Source organism: Diadema antillarum, unplaced genomic scaffold (genome assembly GCF_040938485.1).
Source record: "Diadema antillarum isolate AM-2024a unplaced genomic scaffold, OU_Dant_1.0 scf00000104, whole genome shotgun sequence".
Taxonomy (NCBI): Eukaryota; Metazoa; Echinodermata; class Echinoidea; order Diadematoida; family Diadematidae; genus Diadema; species Diadema antillarum.
In genome coordinates, this window is record NW_027270993.1 from 456,492 (window position 1) to 482,203 (window position 25,712).

General features: G+C 40.3%; 1 protein-coding gene across 1 annotated transcript in view; it reads right to left on the bottom strand.

The window, feature by feature from the left end:
* Positions 1 to 8,878: 8,878 nt before the first annotated feature.
* The window catches only part of LOC139719105 (metabotropic glutamate receptor 6-like), a 77,235-nt gene continuing 60,401 nt past the window's right edge, over positions 8,879 to 25,712 (bottom strand). The window contains exons 3-8 of the mRNA XM_071630539.1: positions 22,785 to 23,075; positions 19,366 to 19,521; positions 15,661 to 15,858; positions 12,210 to 13,267; positions 10,721 to 10,964; positions 8,879 to 9,732 (exon numbers count right to left, since the gene is read on the bottom strand). Of these exons, the coding sequence (XP_071486640.1) occupies positions 9,656 to 9,732; positions 10,721 to 10,964; positions 12,210 to 13,267; positions 15,661 to 15,858; positions 19,366 to 19,521; positions 22,785 to 23,075 (2,024 nt within the window). The 3' untranslated portion in view covers positions 8,879 to 9,655. The remainder of the gene's footprint in view (positions 9,733 to 10,720; positions 10,965 to 12,209; positions 13,268 to 15,660; positions 15,859 to 19,365; positions 19,522 to 22,784; positions 23,076 to 25,712) is intronic.

Genomic DNA, 25,712 nt, shown 5'->3' on the forward strand with positions numbered 1-25,712 from the left:
TTACGTTTGAACAACTATAAACTACTTATACTGGGTATGGTTATACTGGGTATGGTGTACAGAGTTTCAAAGTTTATAGTGATTGGGATGAGGAATAAGAATGTTTTCGAAATTTATAACAAATCACAATGAACAAGGATGATGACATGGCAGCTTCACCATAAAAATGCATGAATGAGGGCTCAAGGAAGCAGAACAAAAGAAAGCACGCATAAATTCTACAAATAACAAGCCGTATTGTAATCGAATTACACCGCTACATTTCTGAAATATGTGAGCCCCCTATGTCATCATCCTTGTTCAGTGTAATTTGTTTTGGGCTTTTCAGAGTATTGGTGTCTCTGCTCAAGGTTCACAATAGATACCACAAATCTATAGATGGAGCTGTCCATATACGTACTACATGATGTGAAATTATGAAAATCATCTCGACTTCATATTTAATGGGGTATTTATGGATCAAGATAAAGGTATTTCATGGCTCAGGAATTAAAAGTTATTTGTTTTTATGAAATTAGTTAAGTTTCGTGAATCGCCATTACCTACAAACAAAAAACAAAACAAAAAACAAAAACAAAATGTAATAGAACACAACAGCGCATCTGGTCGGATGATAGATAAGAACAAAGAAGAAATTATGACTGCAACTGATTGACAAATTGCCCTACATCGACGTAAATAAGCACTGAATTGATCAGTGTTTTAGTAGTAGCCATGATAAAAAATCATGGGCGTACATACTCGAGCAGGATTTGAACCTACGACCTCCTGATCACCGGACAGGCGTCATCTCCACTAGACCACCGAGCTTTCGCCCGAAAGCAAGTGTTGGTTCTAACCCTTATAGCATGCAGCGGGTACTGCTTTGTTATTTAAATTCATGATTTTCTTCCGTCGAGATGTTTTCATTGCAACTGATTGACAAATTGCCCTACATCGACGTAAATAAGCACTGAATTGACCAGTGTTTGAGTAGTAGCCATGATAAAAAATCATGGGCGTACATACTCGAGCAGGATTTGAACCTACGACCTCCTGATCACCGGACAGGCGTCATCTCCACTAGACCACCGAGCTTTCGCCCGAAAGCAAGTGTTGGTTCTAACCCTTATAGCATGCAGCGGGTACTGCTTTGTTATTTAAATTCCTGATTTTCTTCCGTCGATATGTTTTCATTGCAACTGATTGACAAATTGCCCTACATCGACGTAAATAAGCACAGTGTAAATAAAACACTGATCAATTCAGTGCTTATTTACGTCGATGTAGGGCAATTTGTCAATCAGTTGCAATGAAAACATCTCGACGGAAGAAAATCATGAATTTGAAAAAAAAAATTATGACTGCTTGTGAACAAACTTAGTTCAAATATTCAACATTTGTGAACTTGCTCTGTTCAGACACCAATTCTTCATGTCAACCTATACCAGAATAAAATGAAATAACGAGTCAGGTACGCGAGCAAAGAGGTGATAGATTCAGTATTTTCTTTATTAAAACCAGTCGATATCAACAGTTATATTTCATTTGTCTTTGTACACTATTGCACCCTATCATTTTAACACTCTATTTTACTCATGTCCAGACACACATTTCATCCTCACAATCTTACATACATCATCTAAAATGCCTGGTTAATCTATGATGCCCTTTCAGGTATCACCATAAAACTTTTGACACCTTGTCAGTTATATGACTTATTACTCTACGTGTGGGATTAATTCAAGAGAACAGATATAACATTGCTTCGAAAACATAAAGAAACAAACAACCAAGCAGACCAAAAACTCAAATTCTAACTTTCTAATGCAACTTCACTCTCTTTATCTCATGAATTTGGGGCCTCGTGATAAACGCCCCGAACCCTTTAAGACAATGATTGCGTTTCTCCATCAGAGCGAGCTTCAGATTTGCGACGCGGACGTTTAGACGACTATTCACGTTGGCCGTTTTCCTCTCTCCCTGCATCATGTTGCAAGTAGCTTGAGATCACGCAAAGGCGCAACCTCTACAAAGTAAAATGGCGCCCCCATATAGATGATCGGTGAGTCAAGTAGCTTTCTGCGTCGTGATTTGTGCGGACGCAAAAATGGCCAAGAACCAAACCTGAACCTAACTCGGACCACGCGAGGTCGATTTTTTATAAGCAATTTTGAGCATGCGCAGAAGTTTTTTTTACCTTCTGAAGGTCCGCGTTGCGAAATTTAAAAGCTCCCTATTATTGAATAGAAGGCAACTTCAGCTGCGAGCATTTTAGTTATTATCTATAGAAAGTGGCCGAGGAAAATTTGCAATCTTGAATGGCAGATTGCAATGCTTAGAGTATCTTTTCCAATTAAATGCCCATGATCGTTGATTATTATTATGATGACATGCGTCCGTAAATTCCTTCTGGTAAATTTATGCATTGCAATTAATGTGTCGGTAAAGTTCTTCCGGTAACTTTGGGTACTGTTCAGTGTTACAAGACGCACGATGACATAATGGGTTTGATTTCACCATCTAGTATTGCTTCGTGAACCGGCGGATTCGAATGAAATTAGACACTTTGGAAACAGCCTGATGATAACTACTCAGCTGCGCCTGTGGGCTTAAAACATTTCACAGTAAAAGTGCAGTTCCACATATAGTGTTAGGGTTGACTTTGACAGTTAAGATAAATTCACACAATTAGAATAATACGGATTTCGGCAAATTGGATATCAAACATAAAGGTTACGGAATTCTTAAGTTTAAACATATATCTTCAGAGAATAGTGATATTGGTGCAACTCCACATGTGTGTAAGAAGAGGAGATGATGTCGTCACAACCGTACAATTTGTTTTGTTCGCTTGTTTGTTTGTTTGTTTTTGCAAATAGTGATCAAATCATGTTTTGCCCTTCAATATCATCTGATGCAAAGGATAGGCCTACCCCTTATTGTTCGCAATTTCGTCTTAAGAAGGGGAGTTTAGTAAGGTGATGACGTCAGTTACAGTTCGTTATTTCGGAAATCCATTGGTCAGAAGGTTCGCTATTCCGAAGGGGCATTATTCCAAAGGTTCGTAATTCCAAAAATGGAATAAGGTTCGTTATTAAGAAGATCCTTTCATCGGAGAAAAAAAAATCATTCCGCAGGTTGAATCCGAAAACGAAACAAGGTTCGTAATTCCAAAGGTTTGTTAGTACGCACTTTTTTTTTACAAACCTTAATTCATTTTCGGATTTACGAAACGATGAACTTTCGTCATATGGTAACTTATTTCAATTTCGAAATTACGAACCTTCGGAACAACGCCACAAAAATTAATATTTGGATTAACGAACATCTATATACATGTATGCGGATTTTGGTGTATTTGGGAATAAAGAACCTTGGGAACAACGAACCTTATTTCATTTTCGGATTGACGAACTTTCTGATTAACGAACATCACCCGACGACGTCATCAATATGCAAACGTGATTTTTATCGATATTACTAATTCATGAATTCTTTATAAACAATCTTGGATTTAACTCGTGCATCAAATTCCCACCTACCCGCTCAAGCATGTGCATCATTAATTATGCATAATGATATTGAATAAGCCAGCCCTACGAGTGTGCTGCAATATAAAAGTCATAATAGGATATGAGATAGAAACAATATTGGGCGGTTGAGAATTTCTGTTTCTGTTTTGTGTTGTTATCGGGTTTGTTTGTTTGTTTGTTTGTTTGTTTGTTGTTGTTTTTTGCGTCTGGGTTATTTTAGGGACTGAAATTATAAAATGTCATGCCAGGTCGAGAGCCTTGAAGTAAGAAGCATATGTTTTGAATGTTATCTTGCAAATTTTATTCAGAATCAGTGGTTTTCTGTGAATCTATCTGGAATATATATGTAATTGCAATCAACGAGGTTTTTTTTTCAGCTGCTCTATGAGGACTTGGTGTAATGACCATAACTTACCAACTATCTCAGTAAAATATGTTCGCCTGTATTACGTGCTCAGATTTTTGTCAATTCTTTCGTTACCACCGATTAAAGGGATCGTATAATTTTGGTTGAGACCTAATTTCAGGTTTCTAACATTTTTTGGTGAGATAATGAGAAACCTCTTATGAAATATGAAAGAGCATGTAATTTCATGAGGAATTCAACGTTTATTTGATGAAAATTGATTTTGAAAAGGCTGAGATATCCAAAACAGAGCGATTCTAACAAAGTGTGGGACCAACACTTTATTGCGATCGCTTTGTTTTACTTTGTTTTTGGATGTTTCAGTCATTCCAAACCCGATTTTCATCAAATCAACTTTGAATTCCTCTTAAAATGGTATGCTCTGTACTATTTCATGAGTGTTTTCTTGGTATCTTGCAAAAACTTAAAAGTTTAATTCTCATCTCCACCAATACTGTACCATCCCTGACTTTGAATTTCCCTGAGCTTTTCCTGACAGTGTTTATGAATGTGTGACAATACCAATTTTCCATGCCATGTTTTTATACATAATTTGGACAAATAAAGAAATGAATGAATGAATGAATGAATGAATGAATGAATGAATGACAGTGCAATGACGAATGGATCATTTATATCAATGCAATCTGTATTTATCCTATGTGGAATCTTCCCAGGTTCTAAATTTCAGCATTTAAATGGACATTCCTGTTTTATGTGTACGCATATAACTGTGTTGCTGTTACTTTCGAAGCGTCTGTAAAAGAATTCAGTAGACACGTAAATAATCATAAGATATTCAGAGGTTCTGATTGAAATATCTATATCAGAGTTACAAGGTAGAGTTCTCATGACTATGACTATTTTTATAAATTATCCTTAAGTCATATATGGCGTCAAGAAGTAACAAGGTCATTGAATACAATCTAACCGGCCACGAACAATACTTTCAGTCATAACTTACGTGGATCTTACGATCATGGATTGTTAATTCCCTGTGTTTCCTTTCTCGTCGGCCTGGACCTTTTTTTCTTCTCCCGCATTACTTTTTACTACGTCAACTAAGATACGCCATGCGGACTTGGTGCATGTTGCCATAGAAACCCACAGTCACAGATATTATGCCATAGATTCGAATGCATTATTGTACGAGTACATTGCTCGTATCAAGTACACTGCATCACAAGTTACGATGTAATTCGAAGAAAAAAAATATGACAATGAAAATAATCTGCTTAGGCGCAGAAATGCACATTGTTACGATTTTCACAGGCTACAATGAATCTATTCCGTGGTTGAACGTACTACTTCACAAAAACCATTGCAGTTGTGAAAAAAATCGAAGCTTGCCCAAGTTTGAATACACCGAGTTTTAAGATTAGAAATAGAACTGAACGAACAAGCCAAATGAGAAGCTTGTAAGCCATGCCAAAAAACAAAACAAAACAAAACAAAAAACGACCATTTAAATGACTTGTTATCGTTTTGTTATGTAACAAGCCGTGACAATGATGCAATAAAGTACGTTCGAGTCTAAATCATTATTTTTTGTGCGTAGACAGCTACATCAAAATAACACGTGACGATGAGACATGTTATTCACCAGGACACAGCTGGCAAGATCTGATAAGCAAGAATCGGGACAGATTTCAAGAAGTACGATTTGTTCGATGAGATCTACAATTCGCGCAACATCTGTTGGATTCAGAGTACGTCACGATGCCACAGATTATGACGTCATTATCACTCAGTCGAAACAAAAATTGATAAAACACCTAACATTATAGACATTCGATGAGCACTCTCGCTCACTCAAACAATGTTGCACTGCAATAATGTGTAACATAAAATGAGTCTGAGTACATCTACACGTACAGCACATTGGAAATGGTGTACTCCATAAACCTGCATCAACTCGGTCAAGTTCATTGAGTTTAATATCCTGCAATGTCTCTACTCTGGCATTTCAGTGTCTGGCAATTTATCACATTCTATCTCTATAGTGCTTTCACCTTTGACCTTTTCACATCTGTTTTTTTTTTCTCTCTCTCTCATTTTAGTTTACCCTAGGCATTTTTACTTCTCTTATAGCTTACTGCGCACTGAACCAAGTTGTAAATGCAACGGTGAGATTGAAACACTGCAGTCGAGTGACACTCACAGAGTGATAATCCTTACGTTAAGATTGTTTGTGTTTGTATGTGGGCATCAGCCATGGGCTATGATCATGAGAGTAGTTGGGCAAAATTGTAAGCTGCGAAAAAAAGTATTGGCCTCAAATCAGGACGAGACTGTAATTCCAAACCAAAATAAAGGCAAGCTGAAGAAATCGGTAGTTCACTTTCCAGACACTGGAAACGTTCACAAAACATCGCTAATATCAGGAAGATTATCTCTTTACGATTGCTTCAGTTGATTTATTGACTGAGCATTAGCTCAGACTTGTTGCAACCTAGTTTACCGGAACTGCACGTCATAAAGGTTTGTTACAATGATTTACTACACTGGTAGGTACTGATGTTATGTAGGTTAATTAATAACTTGACAGAATATGTGAAACCAGATATATTTGTTACAGTTACATGAAATCTACATTATGGACATTTACTATAAAAAAAACTTTAAAAAACCCACAAAACCACTGTATCACAAGCGAATCACATGTCGATCTATAGTCAATAACAAACCAACGACAGGCGAACCACTCTTCAAGAGTTGATTACTTTAATCGTTCGAAATACATCACGGAACCTTGCGCATAAGGTGCAATGCAAAAGAAATTGCCATGTGCCATCACTTGCATGTTTAACTCAATGAGAGCCTGCCCTCTATAGGACTACACCATGTGAGATGATTTTTAACGTACAGGTATCTTGTTAGAGAGACCGTATGGTCAGAATACTAATTTCCTGCTACAGGTTCGTTCCTCTTTGTAATGTCGTCATAACGCTGAACAAATATAGTGCATATCGCCACAATCTATATACAGTGACGTTTTGCACGCATGGGGATGACTGATATTTCTTTGCATTTTTGTTCTAAAATCTCATCTCTGATTACCGACCTTCAAAATAATGTCAAATCTCATTTCTATCATAATCTTCTTGTTAATTTGAACCATACACACAAGCCACAAATACCCGCAGAGGAATCGAAACTTTGAACTTACTGTGAAAGCGATTTTTTTTCCTCCAGTATAAAGTATGTTGGGAAGCCACAGTCAGTGTCTGAACACTTATCAAGTTTTTGCCAGACTATATAATTATAAAAATTTCAGCCATACAAATTTTGAAAACGCAACCGTTCTTACTCTGTTTCTCTCACACATTTTTTATTAACCCACCGTAGAGTGAAAGACCTGCTTTCATGAGTATCTAAACGAAAGAAACGCACGACCACACTGCCACATATCAGCACAGACGGACACTGCTAAATACGGTATAAGAGGGCTAACTCGAATGTCTAGAGCACTCGTTGATATGGGTGCCCGTCACGAACTTGTCACCCACGAGTCATACCGCCCACGAGCTAGATACTAAGTGAACAAGGCCCTCAAACTCGACATCAACTAAAATAGACCCACGAGCTATACGATCCACGAGTTAGACACTAAGCAGATAAGGCCCACGAGCTTGATATTACGTAACGGGGCTTAATCGAGCTTGTAGCCCGTTTTGGCTAGTGTCAAGGCCGTGGGCCTTATTTGCCTAGTGTGGAGATCATGGGCCGATTTGTAAAGTGTTTAGATCACTGGCCTGTTTTACTTAGTGTATAGCTAGTGGGCCTGTTTTTCCTTGGTGTCGACCTCGTGGGCCGTGTGACTCGTGGGTGTCGACCTCGTGGGATGACCCCGTGGGTATACCCTCACGAATGAAAGGAATAACTTTCAAAAGAACGAAATAATGTGTTTTCATAATCATACAAGCTAGCATTAATCTACTTCTTGAGGATGTCGTATACTTTTTTTTTTTTAAATACAGGATTCGATCACGATTTTTCGTTGAAGAACACATCTGGAAAGTAAATACAATAACTTAACTGAATATTTGTCAATATTCATTGGCAATCATGTCCACACAGAAAATCTTGTTGTTAACGAGTCGACAACCAACCGGTATATTGCCAAGAAACTCGCCCAGTGTTATTGCAGAGCAAATCAGTCGGGCGAACATCTGGCATGCCATGACACTAAAATTTGTCATTCATTCATGCTGTAAACTTTGGCAGCATTGAGACAAAATACATAAAATCGACTGGGTAAGTGGGTACACTGTTGTTGAAAGGTGATCACTTGCACACATTAAACCATACTAAACCTATCACACACTGTCACTCCGTTAACATAAGATAATGAACACTACAGCCAATTCGGCTAAAATCACTTTACCCATCTTTTGCAAGGAAGAACAGCGTAACATCAACTTAGATATCAACAGTGTGTTAAGTTGGCATCACTGATCTTGGAATCATTGCTAACCGTGTGCTATGGTATAATCATGACATACATCGACTATCAAAATTAAAACCACATTTCATTCCAGCTATTAACAAGAATCGGTTTTGATCACGATTTCAATTCGCAACCTGGTATAAATATATTGCGCTAAAACTTTATGCGATACTTTGCGGGTTGCAGACGACATAATGTGATTGGTTGATTTTCGTCTGAATGACTTTGTCATTTTCGTAATCTGACGTGCTCTGACATAGTTCGTGTCGGATAGGAGCAACACCACTGGATCGGTTTTTCTGATTCAGAAAATTAGGAGAAACATTGTTGTATCTTTGTTGAGGTCCTTCTGTAAACGCAGGCAATTCCATGCCCCTTTGGTTACCACCACACGTTAGATACCATTGTGGCAGACGACGGTACTACACAAGTGCGGACGACGAGAAATTCGCGCGTAACTTCATAAAACGTGCAGTGCGAGAAGGGCGATTATTAGCAACTCCGCTTGTGCAACTAAAAGAAACCACTCCTCAAAACTCCGTTTGATTGGCTCTTCACTTTAGTTTATACCACGGGCGCCATCTCGTGGTACAGCGTTTATAATCATTGGGACCACACCTACACTTAGTGCGAGTGTTTGATTCATTAAAGACGTTCGCAAAATAATCACTTCAAATTTCCTTTCGTATTCGATCAGACACATGTGAACTGACCGCCCAATGCGAGGCTTTATGTAATCAAATCCATCCATTTGCTGGGACACTTTTCTGCTCCCTCAAATCAGTTGACACAATCTGCCAAACCTGCCAAACCGCTTAGCAAACCGCTCCCAGTTGCTGGATACTTGACAGGTGCCCTCCTGCGATTCACATTCGCAAGTTTGGCGATCCGCGACCACTCCTCTTTTTCAACTGACACTGACGCGATCCAATTGTGTCTTTCCTCGAAACTTATCTTTAGAAAGCTCCGATGTTACCTGCATGGCTTTCTAGCGAACATTCTTTCATTCCAGGCTAAAGTTTGTTGCCATTTGTGTGGGATGTGCGACGTCTGGTGTAATTTCCGTGACAGTTTTTAACAGTTTATGTCTTTTGTCTTTGAGTTCTCAGTCTTAAATGTGATAGACAGTGCTATAATGAGTTGCGATATCAGTTCAGCCACATTCCCTGGAACGTTTATCAACAGACATACAGAGAACAAACGCACGACGATAAGCCTCAGTTGCTGATGAGTTTCTGGATCTCCTCGATACCGCCGTAGACGAGGAGCCGTGAGTTTTAAACATCACACGTCCGTCGTGGCTTCCAGTCTGTTTAAATGAGTCTGTTCGTCATCCGATCCTCCGGCCTTGTAATCGATTTCTGTGACAACATGAAAATGATAAGCAATCGGAAAACAGAACGAAGCGAAACAAAATATCACATCACAATGTAGAATATCATCAAAAGCATGTAGTATTAAGCGAAAATCATTAATTGGCACATTAACTATTTAGTGTGATCGACTTTGGAGGTAAAGGAAAGCCGAGTAAGTGAGAATGGACAAAAATGAGAAAAAAGAAAATTAACGTGATATCATATCATATGCATCCATCGAAGGTCCTTGTGGATTATCAACGTGTTCGCCCTACTTCTAACTAGAACACGAGAGCAAGGACGCGTGAGCGTAATTATTTTTAGTGTCTTCATTTCCTTTAAAGACAAACCCTTCCAAAGACCAAACCAAAACCTCTCTCTACGCTATCTTACGCTGGAAATGAAACGTTTAGATGTTTGTTTGTTTGCTTTTGTTTGCTTGTTTGCTTGTTTGTTTGTTTGTTTGTTTGTTTGTGGGCTTTTTAGCCTGAATTAGAATGATCTAGGTCAACTTTGATGGTTATCTGTATCTCGTGCTGGATCCAAAAGGGTGTGACAGAATGCTGGAATTTGAGAGAAGGTTCGTTGGAACAAAACATGTTCTTTCATTCACTTAAAGGCCGAAATCGGCAGAAAATATTTTACCTGACATGCGAAAATTGACGGTGATACGTTTCACGTTGTGTTTTACCACATTGGCATTCAGCACATTATACGAAAGAAGTTTGCAGTAGCTTTGATTTATAGGGGGTTGCCTGAATCTCATTATTTTCCTTGATCTGTAGAAATTTGGTCTTTATTATCTAGGTCAACTCTGAAGACAAAAACGGTTGAACATCTGACACTTGATGATAACTCAGGTATCGGACTGCAGATTAATTCCTAAATCTGATAGGCACTGACTAGCACTTGATAGTTAAATTGTATTTGTCTATCAAATCAAAGTTTGCTGAGAAAGATTTACCCAAGGTAAGATGAGGTCGGAGTCCAGTACCTGACAATGCTGTGTTGGACGTCGGGGAGGTGGACGGGGCCGGCCTCGGCCTCAAGTCCCCGTTCGGCCGCGTCTCCGCCGACCCGCAGGCCGACCGTATCCGGCTGTTCATCACCATTGTCCCCGGCTGCTTCTTGTTCTTGTGCGGCGCCAGGACCACAATGTAGACTTTCGGCGCGAAGATACAGCCCAGAGTGACAGCTGCGCTGATGATTATGGACAGGCACAGGAGCATTTGCTGAATCTGTGGAAACACGGTTAAGAAGCCGGCGGGGAGCCAAAACAGAAAACAAAGGAAAAGTGATTCGGAAAAGCTTAATTCAAAATTAGTGACAAGAAGTATGCAAGCAATGATACGTCCCTGAACACACGCATCTGTTTATTTTAAAAAAGTGAGATATAAATAGAGATTACAGCACATATCAAACGGCAAGAATGTATCATTGTCTCTGAATAAGAAGCTATGAAGGATTATAAGCTCTATCGAAATTTGTTTGCAGATCTGGATAAGAATGGGAATAAAACTGAACTCGTTCAATCATCAGGCTGTCGGAATCATGCCATAATCATCAAGGTTGAACAGCTACAAGAACACTCACATACACAAACCAATTGCCGCGAAAGAAAATTTAAGACCGATAGAATTATAGCATGCATTGCACTGTATATGGTAAACATATACCGACACCTCGATAGATGAAACCCAATTCAGTGAATGAATGATAGGAATGATCTCTCCAACAAGAACAATCTCAGGTGTAGTTTTCAGTAAAATTGGTTATCAAAGAATCCTCGTGCTATAATCACCAATATTGGCTGAATGGAACCGTCCCAAAAAGATCGTGACGCTTTTGTAATCTGAGTAGCTGCTAAAGAATAGCATTGTTCAAAAAATGATTTGTGTACTTCATAATCCATTTCACTCGTTTTCTTAGTGGCCTGACTATCTTTTTAATCTTGAAAAATGGTTATCTTATTGCCTTTCCACCTTAAGCTTTTTTTTAAACCAGCATGTTACGTAGGATGTGAAAACACACTCTTAAGCCTGACTCTAGGGGGCAAAAAAAAAAGTATTATTTCGTCATTTCCTCCCTTTGATCCTCTGGATCCAATGCTGTAAACTAAAATTTTCAAGGTAATACACAACTCCGTGAAATTCCTTCTAGCACATTTGAAAGGCAGCATGTGAAGCCCCTTAAGTTCCGGATCGTCATGATTGTTGTTTTTTTTTTTCGCTAATATTTTCAAATAATTCACGCATCGGTGTTTATCAGTTGACCACATCTAGCAGAGGAGTAAATCTTTATGAAAGCTAAGAACAGATGGACAGAGGAAATTTGGTGTATCACGTTGCAAGTTTGCAAACAGCGTGTAACCACATAACCACATTAGCGAGAACCTGGATGAAATGAATACATCTCTTCTCTTATCATTTACCACGAGAAAAGTGTGAGGCATATCGGCTAGCTGCCGGGAGCTCCTTCCTTACCTTGTAGTCTGTTGCTGAAGTACCAAGATAAATGGGAATAAAGGCTGACCACATGATACAGGTCGTGTACATGGAAAACGCGATAAATTTGGCTTCGTTAAAGTTCTCTGGCATTTTCCGAGTCTTAAAGGCATAAAGAGTGCATAAAACTACTAGGAGCATTGCATATGCTAACGACACGACAGTCGCAAGGTCCGTCACGCTACAGTCTAGTATGACTTTGTCCCACGAGGGGTAGTGTTTCTCAGTGTGTGGTGGCACTAGCACTAACCACACCACCACAGCTATCACCTGCACAGACACGAGAAGTGAGCAGATGACCAGCTGCGACCGGGGACTCGTGTATTGTGGCCTCTTTACCGACCGTTTACCGCTGTTGAATATTCTGTACACCCGATTAGTTTTCGTGAAGAGAGCGGAATACGAGATGACCACGGAAAGACCCAGGATGATGCGGCGGAGGCAGCAGGTAAATGTCGACGGCTGAGAGATGATGAAAAAGGGCGTGGCGAACGTCAGCAGGATCCCGACGAGGAGCACATAACTCAACTCGCGTCCAGACGCACGGATCACTGGGGTGTCGTTGTAGTAGACGAAGACGGAGATTACGAATAGCGTGGAGAACGATCCCATGATCGACAGGACAATAGGTACGATGGCCCAAGCTGATGACCAGTGGAGGAACTCGATCTCGATGACGTCACATCCGCTTCGGTTTGCATTTGGCTTGCTTCCCAGCGAGCAATTCCTACACGTGTATTCATCCTGGAGGTACTGCAGCTGATCACATTTAGCACACACCCAACAACATTCGTCTCCTTCCCGCTTCTTCCGCACGTAGCCTTGTTGACAGGCCAAAGAACACACCGAAAGCGGGATGGTGTTGCTGGTTACCTTGTCTCCCCAGTTAAAGCGGCTGGTGTTTAGACTAAGCCGCCCATTCTGCCACGATCCAATCGGTACATACTTGTACTGAGAGTCGAACCTCTGGTACTGGAAGAGGTCGTAGCTTCCAGGTCGGTCGCCGTCTTTGTTGAAACGTACGCCTCCGCTGCTTCCTATGATAACATGAAGTGACAATTAATACAGGTAAAAGTAATGACGCAACAAAAATGTAGTAAGATTCTACTACATAACGAATATATTAATCCATATAGTGCTTCACTCTCTATGGGCTCTCTATATAGCTTGTGTAAATGGTGGGTGAAAATAAAGAGAGCCTTATTTAGAGAACATGCATCGTGGTCTCACCGATTGTTCGGAAATAAATCTTATTGTATTATTAAATGCATAATATCATAACGTTGTAAGAGACAGAAGACAAATTGATATGCTTAACACTATAGATGACATGCACATGGGAAAAACGGATAGGAGTGGATAAAAAGTGATATTGGTAATTTTCTGCATTACCACAATGATGTGACCCTCGTCGACCCTTCACTCAGACTGATCACACTCTCTATTCATGAATCTTAATGCTCCATGAAAACTTCGCCATAGCAATAGCTCTTTGCTTTTATCTCTCTTCAATATCAGAATTGAAATGCAAAGTCGAGTGTCAACAACCTCCTCTCTCCTTTTTGTTTCTCATTACGTCTATCTGTCTCTGTCTCTCTCTTCTCTCTCTGTCTCTCTCTATCTATTCTCTAGCTTTTACAACAATCCTTTCTACCTTTCCCGTTGCCACCCTGCACCTCCTTCTTCTCTGACAGCCCTTACTTAATCCTCATATCACAAATCGCAATCTATTTGGCGAGCATTGTAGTCAGGATAAGCGGACGAGACAGCCTCAGATTTGAATTCATGCTTTCAAATAACCCTTATCCCGAACAATATTCATACAAATGTTTCTTCGAAAAGAAAATAACAGCCATGACAGTTACTCCATCTTCTTCAAACACCAAATTAGTTACCAGTATTTTTGTTTTTGTCAGATTCGTTTCTTTGTCTGATGGAAATGTAGGACATAGGAAGTTTTCCGAAAGGGAAAAACTACAAGGGAGTCCGGATTTGACAGTTTCTTGAAACACCTGGCCTTTTTGGTTACATTCTTCAAAGTGCTAATCAGCCATTATACTATATTCATTTTTCATTTTTAAGATTTCTGATCGAAAGAGCTTTAACAGCCAAGATGCCATCAGCCCCCTCCCGAAAGAAAACTTTTAGAAAGAATAAGGTCAATCTCAGTTGTTGGTATCAAATCAAACAGCCCTTAGAAGAACTTTAAAATAAAAAAGGGCTAGCTGCATCCCCACCATTATCACTGGGCATCTCTCCTTGAAATATCTAAAGTACCTGCAAAACTCACGTTACAGCTAGAATGAAGACCAACTATAATGCATCTAGGTTTAAAAGTAGATTGAAATAATACATGCGTTTGGCTAGATAGCCATGTACATCCTCACATTTGTGATTTATACTAATGTTTGTACTATTGTCAACCCTCCCTGTTTATGACAAGTTAAGGTATAGTTTAAGGGATGGTACAGCATTGGTTGAGGTGATGATTCAGCTTTTAACTGTTTGCAAAATACTTAGAAATCACTTTATTAAATGTTAAAGAGCATACAATTCCTAGAGGAGTTCAAAGTTTATTTGTTGAAAATCGGTTTTGAAATCTCTTAGACATCCAAAAACAGAGTAAAACAAAGCGATCCTATTAAAATGTTTTGGAATTGGTTTTAGATATCTCAGCCATTTCAAAATCAGTTCTCATCAAATAAATTTTGAATCTTTAAATTCCTCTCAGGATTTAATATGCTCTTTCATATTTAATGATAGAATTATCTAAAAAAATCATCATCAAAAAACGATGGAAACCTGAAGCACCATCTCAACCGAAACTGTTCCAGCCCTTTAAAGTGCAAAAACTAATATTCATGTCATATCCTACTTTCGTCAACATGATTTGATAGGGAGATGGATATATCAGCATGAGGGATTATGTTATGATGACATACATTATCATCAATTGAACAAGAAATCGAAAATTCGCACGATTATTGTAATTGAAATATCCTAGTAAAAGAAACCGTCCTCCCAGGCACTTCCGAGTGAACAAACTGAAGTTGCAATGTTGTTGAAGGTGTAAATGCCACGGGAAATAAGTAGACAATCACACGTGTAACGTATCTCTAAAATTACGAGTGCACGATATCTTCGAGCATTACTCCTGCAGGAGCGCGATTACTTCAGTATTTGTTCTGCTAAAGGGTGAAGACGAATTCAACTCGAGCTTTTCTCGGAATGCAGTTTGATGCAGATATGCCTTCCGAATTCAATCCTACTGAGACTCGATTACAAGCCGTCTTCGCCCCATAACGGCAAATAATTCGCCCGCCCAAAGGAGGCTCGTTCGCTTGGTTTCTACCTTCTAGCCTGCCCTCCGCGCCCTTTCCATGGGGACACTACACGACAGATGGTGTAAGCCAACGCCGAAAGGGAATACCTTGGAAAGAGATGTTTTTCAGATAGTCGAGATACCGCTCCCCGTCAACCCGGGTCAGGGCACTACACAGCCCTTCGGTGCCGTTGCATAGCTCGCGTTGCATCTTGTCGAGTGCGTGCGCGAAGGCGTAGGTGGCGTCGATAACGAAGGCGACTTTTCCCTCTTGTTCGTACACCTCGCTAGTGAGCTGCTCGTAACCTGAGAAGGAGGGAGAAAGACGGAGAGAGAGGACAAAAAACAGGCAAACAATGATGAGTACCGCGGTTTTCCATACATAATGATACCAACAGAGACTTTCCGAGTAATGAAGGATCACAGCACAATAATGCTTCGTATCGACAGTTGTATTAAAATGCGCCAAAGCACTTGGATGCACGCTGCTTTACATGGATATTTTTGCATAGTGAAAGGAGTTCATATCCAAAGTAGACGATGCTAAGGAAGCGCCACAGGAGTTTGATTGTTGTGCTAGTCACAGGTTATCGTAACGCCGTGCACAAGAAAGCAAAACACACGAAGAAAATACCGTGTCATGTTAGTGCTCCCTTTCTCATACAACGTCTTGTCTTTTCTCTTCTCTCAGCCCCTCCCCCCCCCCTCTCTCTCTCTCTCTCTTTCGCTCATTTATATCTGCCATGGGATGAGCGCTTTCCTGTCGAGCCATAAATCATGGTGATGAACGATATTCTAGATTTTGATTTAGTGTATGAGTTTAGCAAATCTAATGAGCTTGAATGAGTTTGACGTTCGATAGAGAGTCATCATGGTCACCCTTCACCTTTCATCTTCCATCGGGTGATTCATACGAAGGATTGCCTTTCTTTATCCACTCATCTTCTTGAACACAGAGGATATTACAGGGAAATTCCAGTGCAGTTGAAAGCTAGTCTTAAAAGAATGAGCTAATTTTTCTTTGCACAACAATGACAATTTTTTGTTCAAAATTGGATGAAAAATAAAGAAGTTATGAAATGTTAAAGTTTTGCTCTTTTTTTCCAGAAACAGTTCTTGAGCAGTCATTGTAATATGCAAATCGTGAAGTGATGGTGATCCCCTCACAACTTGCATATTATAGTTGTATATAAGACTGTGAAATTTCCTGCTTTTTTCAAAACGCAGTTGTGCTTCAATCTAAAATCATGATATATCTGACTGATCATTATCTTGAAGATATCTATCAGTAATAGCATTATGTTTTATACTGTCATTACAGAAAAATTCAATTTTCGTCATTTTCGTTTTGGTACATGATCAAAGGAAAATTGTGAGGCGATTACATCATAAGCTCACTCATTTGCATATTGATATCAACTGTATATACGCGAATTCTTCAGCAAAAATTAGAGAAACTTTACAGTTTCATAACTTCCCAGATTTTTCTCCGATTTTGATTAAATTTACACTATTGTATTTGCAAGATTTTACTCTTTCTTATGAGACGAACGTATAACTGGCCTGGAATTTCCCTTTAAGAAGCTATTGTGCGTCTTACAATAGGAAAAAAGAACTTTTGTCAGAACGGATTGGTTTGGCCGCATTTGTATATTTTGTAACAGAATCAGGAATGAACATAGCAATCATACTGATAAAAGCATGAAAAGGAAGAAAATATTTGTTACCAACTTTTAGAGTGAGTCTTATTACTATCACCGTCCTAAAACTTCCGTAGGCATGGTAGGAAAGACGTTGGTGCAACAAAGTCAAAGACAGGTTTGTTTGTTTGTTTTTTTGTTGTCAGCATTCAACAGTTGTATCGCGCAGAAAGAAGGGCGTAAGACATCGCGTCAAACTACAAGCACAATCATTCTTCTTAATATAACCACGTTGCCGTTGAGCCAGGGAAAGATGTTGCTATTGCAACAGAATGATCTAGTTGTTTTCGTACATAAAAGTCAAAATGATGTCAAAAATATTGACAGGAATTCTTAATGAAGACGAAAAGGGCTTCTCCGACAAGGTCGAAATAATGTGAATCATTGGAAATCTACTCAATCTTGACGGGACACTTTCTCCTCATTAGGCGTGTCGTAAAAACCATGCCCTCCATTCATGAACATTTTCATCTGAAACTGAATAAATCCTTCTCTTTTGCATTTATCTGGACCTGATACAGGATGACAAAGTTGGATAAATGATTTCAATTCATCACGTTTTGGGACAGATTCTAGTATGGAGTATATCCAGTCATTTCCCCGTTTCCTCTGCCAGTTTTCTCCCACATTTTTCACCTTATTGTTTTTCTTTATATCATCTTATTCAACTTCTTGTGAGTCTTACACACTATTTCAACTGTTTCTTCTTCCCAATACTATCTTATGTTTTGAATGTGCGGCCTTTTTTCTTTGTATCAGCACAACGTACTTCTTTCAGTCGGAAAGAAAATGTCATCCGTGAAAAATTTGAGTTTCATCCAATTTGGGCATCCCCGGGGAAATGTAACATCTAAATTGTTTACGGTTTGTCTTTTCGAGTGGCCCCCTCTATCTCAATTTGCGCTCGTTTTATTCCCCTTCTTGAGGTATGACAACAATAACAACAACGATTGCATAACCTCTTCCTACGAGCCACTATATGCTGTCACAGTAATTAAGGTCATCGGATATACGTCCCGTAGAATAGAAAATGTGTACAGTGCAAGAATCGCAACCCAAAACCTTTATGAAAGGTTTGGCATGCACTAGGAATATAGCGATGTTACGACTTTTTACCTTGGTGATGATACCTGTAGTCAATAGTGCCCTCTGTTGCGCTTATTTTACGAGGTAAGGTTGTGGCTATAGTTTACGTTGCACTACAGGGTCTAGGGCAAATACCTCATGGGCAATCTCCCCAGACCCTTCCCCTGACCCTAACCCTAATCCTAATTCTGAACGTAATCCCAACTCTAACTCTAACCCTAAACCTAACCCTAACCTTGATCTTTACTATGATCTTATCACTAACCAGTATTTAACCAAGGGTAATTATCGGGGGGGGGGGGGTAATTCCCCCGAGACGTGCACTAAAGGCGACAAGTTTTGTAATAAATGCCGTTTACAAACATGTTCATTGTGTCACTGAGCAACAATAATTTCCGGAGGATATTACGTGGCACTTTCATCATGTATGCCACTTGGAAAAAAGAAACTAAAAAAATGTTCAGTTGGAACAACAACAACAACAACAACAACAAAAAACCAACACACTGCATTTATAAATTGATTGCAGATTTTAAAATTGTCGGGGGAAAAGAAAAAAAACCACCTGTCCTAATGTTTTGTCCAAAGTTTTAAAATTACAATTTAAAACCTGACTTCAATCAAGGTAAAATCTAGAGGTGGCTTGAAGGAAGATAACACAAATACCATCCACCCGCTTTGCCGAGAAGCTTGCTCAACGCACTGGCCGGGCTGACCAGCAGATCATATGGATGTGAGCTGATAGCCTGTGGGGATAGAGTCATGATTAATTCATATTCTATTACAGTATATATATGTGTAAAGTGATATACGTGTTAATAAATGATTATGATTGATACGGAATGAATGGAAAAATGAATTAGTAAAAAATAAGGAATCGGAGTGAATGCTTTTGCATGAACAGAGCACACTGATGAATTAAAATTAAAATCAAAATTGAAATTAAAATTAAAATTAAAATCAAAATTAAAATTAAAATTAAAATTAAAATTAAAATTAAAATTAAAATCACAACGATTGAGCTCACCTGAGCATCGCTTGACGGTCTCGGCCGTGGGCACCGTGGCCTCCTCACGCTTCCGGCGGAAGTTGAAGCTACACTGGAAGGTACGCTCCCAGAACATGTGGAACCAGGTAGTCGAGTGGTTGTGAGGGTTCAAGGAGGTGAAGTAATTGTCGAAACCTGGATGGAAAATAAGTTATGGCAGGGCCAATGAAATCGTTGCTGGACTCAGTGTGTATAAATTGTACCAAATGTTGGCCTGATTGCCAGACCTATTTCGTTTATAGCTAACAATGCGCCCAGAGATCAGAAGCAGACTCCCCTCCCATATACACAAAAAAGGCAAGAAGAAAGAGGTTCGTATAAAAGTGGGACGCAGAGAAAAGAGAGAGAGATGGAGAGAGAGGGGGATGAAGTAAGGACAGAGAGAGAGAAAAGGCATGGGGAGGGGGGAGAGAGGGAGAGACGTAGCCAAAAAAAAAAAAGAGACCTCACAAGCGCTTCAAATATAGATTATAAATGACAAGAAATGATGAAGCTTATAATCCTTCGATCTGTTGTCAATTTGCCTGGTGCCTATACTCCTTAAGAGTACAGCCCTACAGTCACGGTGTTGAAGACGCTTGTAAGAGTGTCAAGATTAGCATGAGCCAGAAACGTCGTAGTTTGTATGATTTATTGCACAGATAAAAGGTGTAGCACATCCAGTTCAACTTCTTGATCAACATTCGTGCGGGTGCAATCACAGTGGAGAGAAAAGTATAACCTCTCGTTGAAGTCCGTTGTGTCTAATCCATTTCAAAAAGCGGTCGGCTTTGTTCTTCTTATTTCGAGACAATTTCTCATGGCGTTCTTTCAGTGATGTCGCCTCTGTATGCAAAAGTCCACGCTTAATGGGATTCTCTTCTCACACCCTCCAATAACGCGCTCTCCAAAAAGGAGAATCGCATTTGTGGCATTCCGAGTAGCCCCTTCCTTTAATCCACATTTTGCGCGGAAGGATTGCGTCGTAATCCAATGAGATCTAGCCCAGAGCCCCTGGGGGACATGTCAGATGGAGGCGCCGAATTGCAAACGTCTTATGAGAGAGCCCAGGATGTGGATGACATAACGCAGATTGCTAGCTTACTGTCACTGACTAGTGTCACGCACCCTAACGCCTTGGTAACATACTAAGCACGGACAAATCGTAAAGCTATTCGGTAGCCGGGCACACTTGTAGCATTTTAAGCTTTTACACATTTTCTCGAATAAAAGCATTGAATCAAAATTAAAAATCTTAAAACCTGAGATAATACAATAATTTGTCACCTGCCCGCAGAAGGCCTCTGAGGCTTGCGGGCTCGAAAAATCGCTAAAAATGATCACAATAAAATGACAGAGCTTTCAAAACTCTGTCATATTATGTCACAAACAAAAATTCGATTTGGGGGATGAAATTTCATGCTAGGGTCCTTCTGCAGGACGTGCAGGCGTAGACGACGATATTATCGTGAATTCTCTGAAAAGCATTTCAGGTTATTCGTCAGCCTTATCAGCAAACCATAATCATTTCCTCATTAATTGCCCCAGACAAAAACACACTAGCATTTCGGGAGGGGGGGGGGGGTGCCGTCCATGTTTTGGTTGAAAATATTGTTGATGTGTGTTTTGAGGTTTTTTTTTAGTTTTATCTGTCGTGGAGAAAGAAATGTGTTCTACCGAAATCATTCCTGGTCGAGAAAGAAATGTCTTCTACCTATATTATTCTAGGGTCTTAAAATAGAATGAAATACAGGTAATATAGGATTTTGAAGTAAGGAGAGTGTTCATGTGCATGCCTTTTCATAGCCCAAAGTCACAGGCCCCTTTTCTACTGTATATCTCGTTGATTCGTTCATGATAATACACCCTATAAGGAATCGTAGACACATAGAGCTGTTAATGGTTTGAAGAGACATTAATGCAATTGCTCCGCATTGGTGTACATGAAAATGAATGCAAAAGCAAAGATCTCTTAAGAGTTCAATGGGGCAATTAATTTCCCCCTTTCCTGTTGACTTAAGGCGTTTATTGTTCCACGTTGGTTTGTGCAACGTGAGGCACTCTACTACTGGCGTGCTTTAATGAATGGTCCTTCAGTATCGCCTGAGACACTTCGGGGCTGCACATGAAATCACGAACTGTCTGGTATATGTCTCGAGAATCAGTCCCCCATGTAAGACATCTCACGTCGTTTGTATGCAAGCTCGAATGTATAAGTATGCAGGGTTAAAAATGAAACAAAAACCCGTAAGTAAAAATCATAGACCAAGGGAGTTGTTATAGGAGAGGAAACACAAATCTCCCCCTTTTTTTACCCATGCCGTCTAGATTATGTACTAGTTTTAAGAACACCTTTTCTGTAGGCCCGTATGACCCAAGCTCCCTACGAGGAGTTACGCACTCTACCGCATGCCTTTATTAATTGCTTTGACAAGAGAGAGCACTTCTGTTTAACTATACATCATTTCTAAAGCACACACACACACACACACACACACGCACACACAATCGAGAGCAGGAGGCAGCAGTTCGCTGTCCCTCTCAATATTTTTGGTAGCAATTATTTGGTGTGCAAAGAACAGGACACACAAACAAAATCTGTCAAAATCGTACTTCTTTACTGTACAATGTCACTAAAGACGCAGAAATACGCAGTAGTCAATAACAATTATAAATCCGACACATTCAACATTCAAGTACTAGACTTTGTACATGAAATTATGCGCAAGATGTTTAAATGTCAACTTTATAATTTGTATGAGATACTAATATTGATGTTATTAGCGAGGAGACTTGAAGAAAAAGTTGAAGAATTTGTTCCGTACAATATTACCACCAAGTTTCTTATTGTAGGATTTCAACATTTCCCTTGAAATACGGCTTAATATTTTTGAAATTAAGAACCACCTGTTGGATAGCCATATCCAACTCTATGGAAGCATGGTACACCAAAGCTAGTGGAATGATAAGCATTCATTAGTCATGCTATAGAATCTACGCATACATTTTCCCAAACTGAAAAAATACTAGTATTTCACTCCGATAGCACCTCCCACCAAGAACGGGGTCATCCCACAAGACCGACACCCACAAGTCATACAGTCCACGAGTCCGACATTGAAAACAGGTCCATGAGTCATGAGTCATACAGCCCATGAGTTAGACATTAGGTAAATAAAGCCCATGAGTTCGACACTAGATAAAAACAGCCCACGAGTTCGACAGATACAACACGGGGCTTAAAGTGTCGGTCTTGTGAGTCTTGTCAATAGCTTAGTGTCGAACTCATGGCCTGTATGACTCGTGAGCTGTATAACTCGTGGGCTGTATGACTCGTGGGCTGTGTGACTCATGGGCTGTATAACTCGTGGGTGTCGGTCTCGTGACGTGCACCCGATAGAACGGCCCTTCTAATGTACCTGCGTCAGGAGTCCTAGCCGGAAGAAGCGTTATAGCGCCCTCTGCAGCCTTCTCCTGCGTCTCAACCGCGTTGTGCTTAGTGCCCCAGTCGTCGCTGCCAATCCAGACGAAATGCTTGGTTTTGTTGGCGCGCCGCACTGCGGCTAACAGCCACCGGACGTCCGTCTCTGAGGCGAAAACCACGGCTCCTTTAGCGTTGGGGGCGTGCTTGATCAAGTATTCCACAATGCCGTCAAACGTGGCGTTGGTTGGGTCCCGAGGTATAACTTCGGATGCAGCAATGCAGATGTCTGTAGGAGGCGGAATTTAGGAAGACTCAACATTATATTCACTCAATTTTTACAGCCACTGTAGATTATCATCAGTCGGGGGGGGGGGGGGGACAATTTTTGTTCACAAGAGTCATTATTTTCTTCAATCTTATGATTCATTAGACATTGAATGCAGAAAGAAATGTGTTACAATGGAAGATGTTCAATCTAAACTTGGTTTTTAGAATTGTAAATTATTGTACTTTTCAATATTATGTGGATATGATGTGCGTGCTTGTGTCACTGTCCTATCCTTGTAGATTCTGTGAAACAGATGGAAATCTTCTTATAAAGTCCATTCTAACGACAAAGTTGTCGCTCTGATAAAGGCACCTTTGACTTTTGAGCATTTAAGAAACGTTATATTGTACTACTTGCATCTGTTTGGAAGTTTTGGTTCGAGTACTGAATGGATAGTGAAATAGGATAAACCTCATTAGTGTTAATGCATTTATAAGCATGTGTGCGTGTGCATTAATTCATTTGCTCTGGGTAAAGATGTCTGTAATCCGAAACGGTGAGTTCATTGTATGTCCAGAAAAGACGTTTCGTGGTGAAAAAGCAAAGACTCGTATTTACAATAGAGGATATTCCTCTTGTTAGGCGTTGGACAGAAGGTTGTTTTCGTTTTGTAAGACAGAAAAAAAGACATCTAGAAAGGATTCAATCCTGCGTCATATTGATCAGAGTGAAATATGAAACTCTGATGGAAGAGCAGACGACTTTCAGGGCTTTTTCCCCACAGCTCTTCAGCTCTCGGCCAGCGCTCAAATTTCCTCCATCCACCTGTACGCATTGTCCTACCAGAAGGTTGTTTTCAATCTGATTCCTGCATTATCATGCCTCACTCTGATCCAGAGATTCCCCTTCAAGGTTTTTCACTCTCTTCCGGACTTTACGTCGGGGGTAAAAAGGAGGAAAACGACAAAGTCGCCCAGAAAACAACGACCGAAGCCGCAAAATGTAGACGTGTCGCGAGGATTCACGGCTCGGCTTTGTCGAAGTTCATAATAATCATTAAAGGTGCAGCTGCCAATATAGAGACTAAGTCAGTATGTGTGGGAGTTCGCACGTTGAGAGAGAGGGAGAGATGGAGGGGGGGGGGAGAGGAAGGGAGAGAGAGACAGGCAAGCCGTGAAGATTGTGTTGTCGTGAGGCCAACCCGATTTGTTTACGAGACACCATTTGGAAACAAATTAAAGTTATCAGAATATCTGACCGGGGCGTTCAGATGGAAATGCGGCTATGGTAACGGCGGTTCGGTGCCTCAGCCGCCGGGTCAACAGCCCTCTTTCTGACGATGGGCACCGGCGCGGGGAGCGGCTCTTCGCCGACGGCCATGCGAAACTCCACAAAATGATTAGCTTTCGCCCTCCCGATAGAGGGTTTGGTGGGATGAAGGCGCGACCCTTAAACTACCCCCACAGGCCACTCACGGTGAAGGAGTAGCACCTAGAAGAGTAGTCCAGGGCAATGGATAGTGTATTGATTGCGCATGCATCTCAACTACATTTGGCGTGGGGTACCTGTCATGAGAACAGGTAATGACACAAACTCGTCTCACACCAGTCTCCTGCCAACTGCATTTACACTCACCTGAAAGAGACTAAATCGGGAGAGAAAGAGAGAGAGAGAGAGAGAGAGAGAGAAGAAGAGCAGTTCAGAAACAAAACCGTTGGTATATTGACCGACTGTTACCGTAACATTTTGTCGGTGTTGAACCTCACATACAGACTAGTGAACATTTTTGGTGAGTGTATTGCTCATGCATCGATGAATCTTGTAAGAGTAAAATTTTCATCGAAAATAATAGAGTATTCGTGTTGATCTTTCTTTCCTTTCAGAATATATGGTGAATGACGTGGAAAGTGTATCCACGGCATTCATAATGCATAGCGATGAGACGTGTCATAGGTGATGCACCTAATCTAGCTTTATCTTTAGATGTAAAAAGGGCATTTACTGTAACCGGGGTAGTCTAAACAAATCAATGGCCCAAATCAGACCCGTTCCAGAGGCGAATTAATTGAAGGAGTATCGTGTTTCTCGGGAATCGATGCAGATCCCAGCGCACTCGGCATGCATATATAGACCTCTTGTGTTGAATCTGGTACGCTCATTTGAATTCTCTTAACTTCTTGTCGAGCACCGTGGCGTGCAACATGAAGGGTCTTCCAGTTTTCTCCACGAGTCCGCCGGGTGAGAAGTCTAATGGAGGGCCGGTGATTTGAAGCGCTGCACTTTATTGGGCGGAAGCGACTATTGACCTCTATATGTCATTCGGCCAGGTGGTAATCAGGCGGACTGATCTTTTAAATGGGCGAAGTGAGATGGAACGGGGATGGTCCGTCCCTTACTCGACGACCACAAACACACCGAATTATTTATCACATTAAAATAAAATGCAGTTCTTAATGAAACACAGTTAGACTTGAACGCTTCTGTGTTAAATTTATACGGCACCACGAGGTATAGACACAAATATAATGCACCATTTCAATAAGGGATAAGACTGCCATTGGCCATTGCGGCTTTACCAGCATCTGTGATAGTAGTTCACAAATAAAAAGAACCAGAAAACAATCTGTTACAAACACTATTGTAAACGAACTTGCC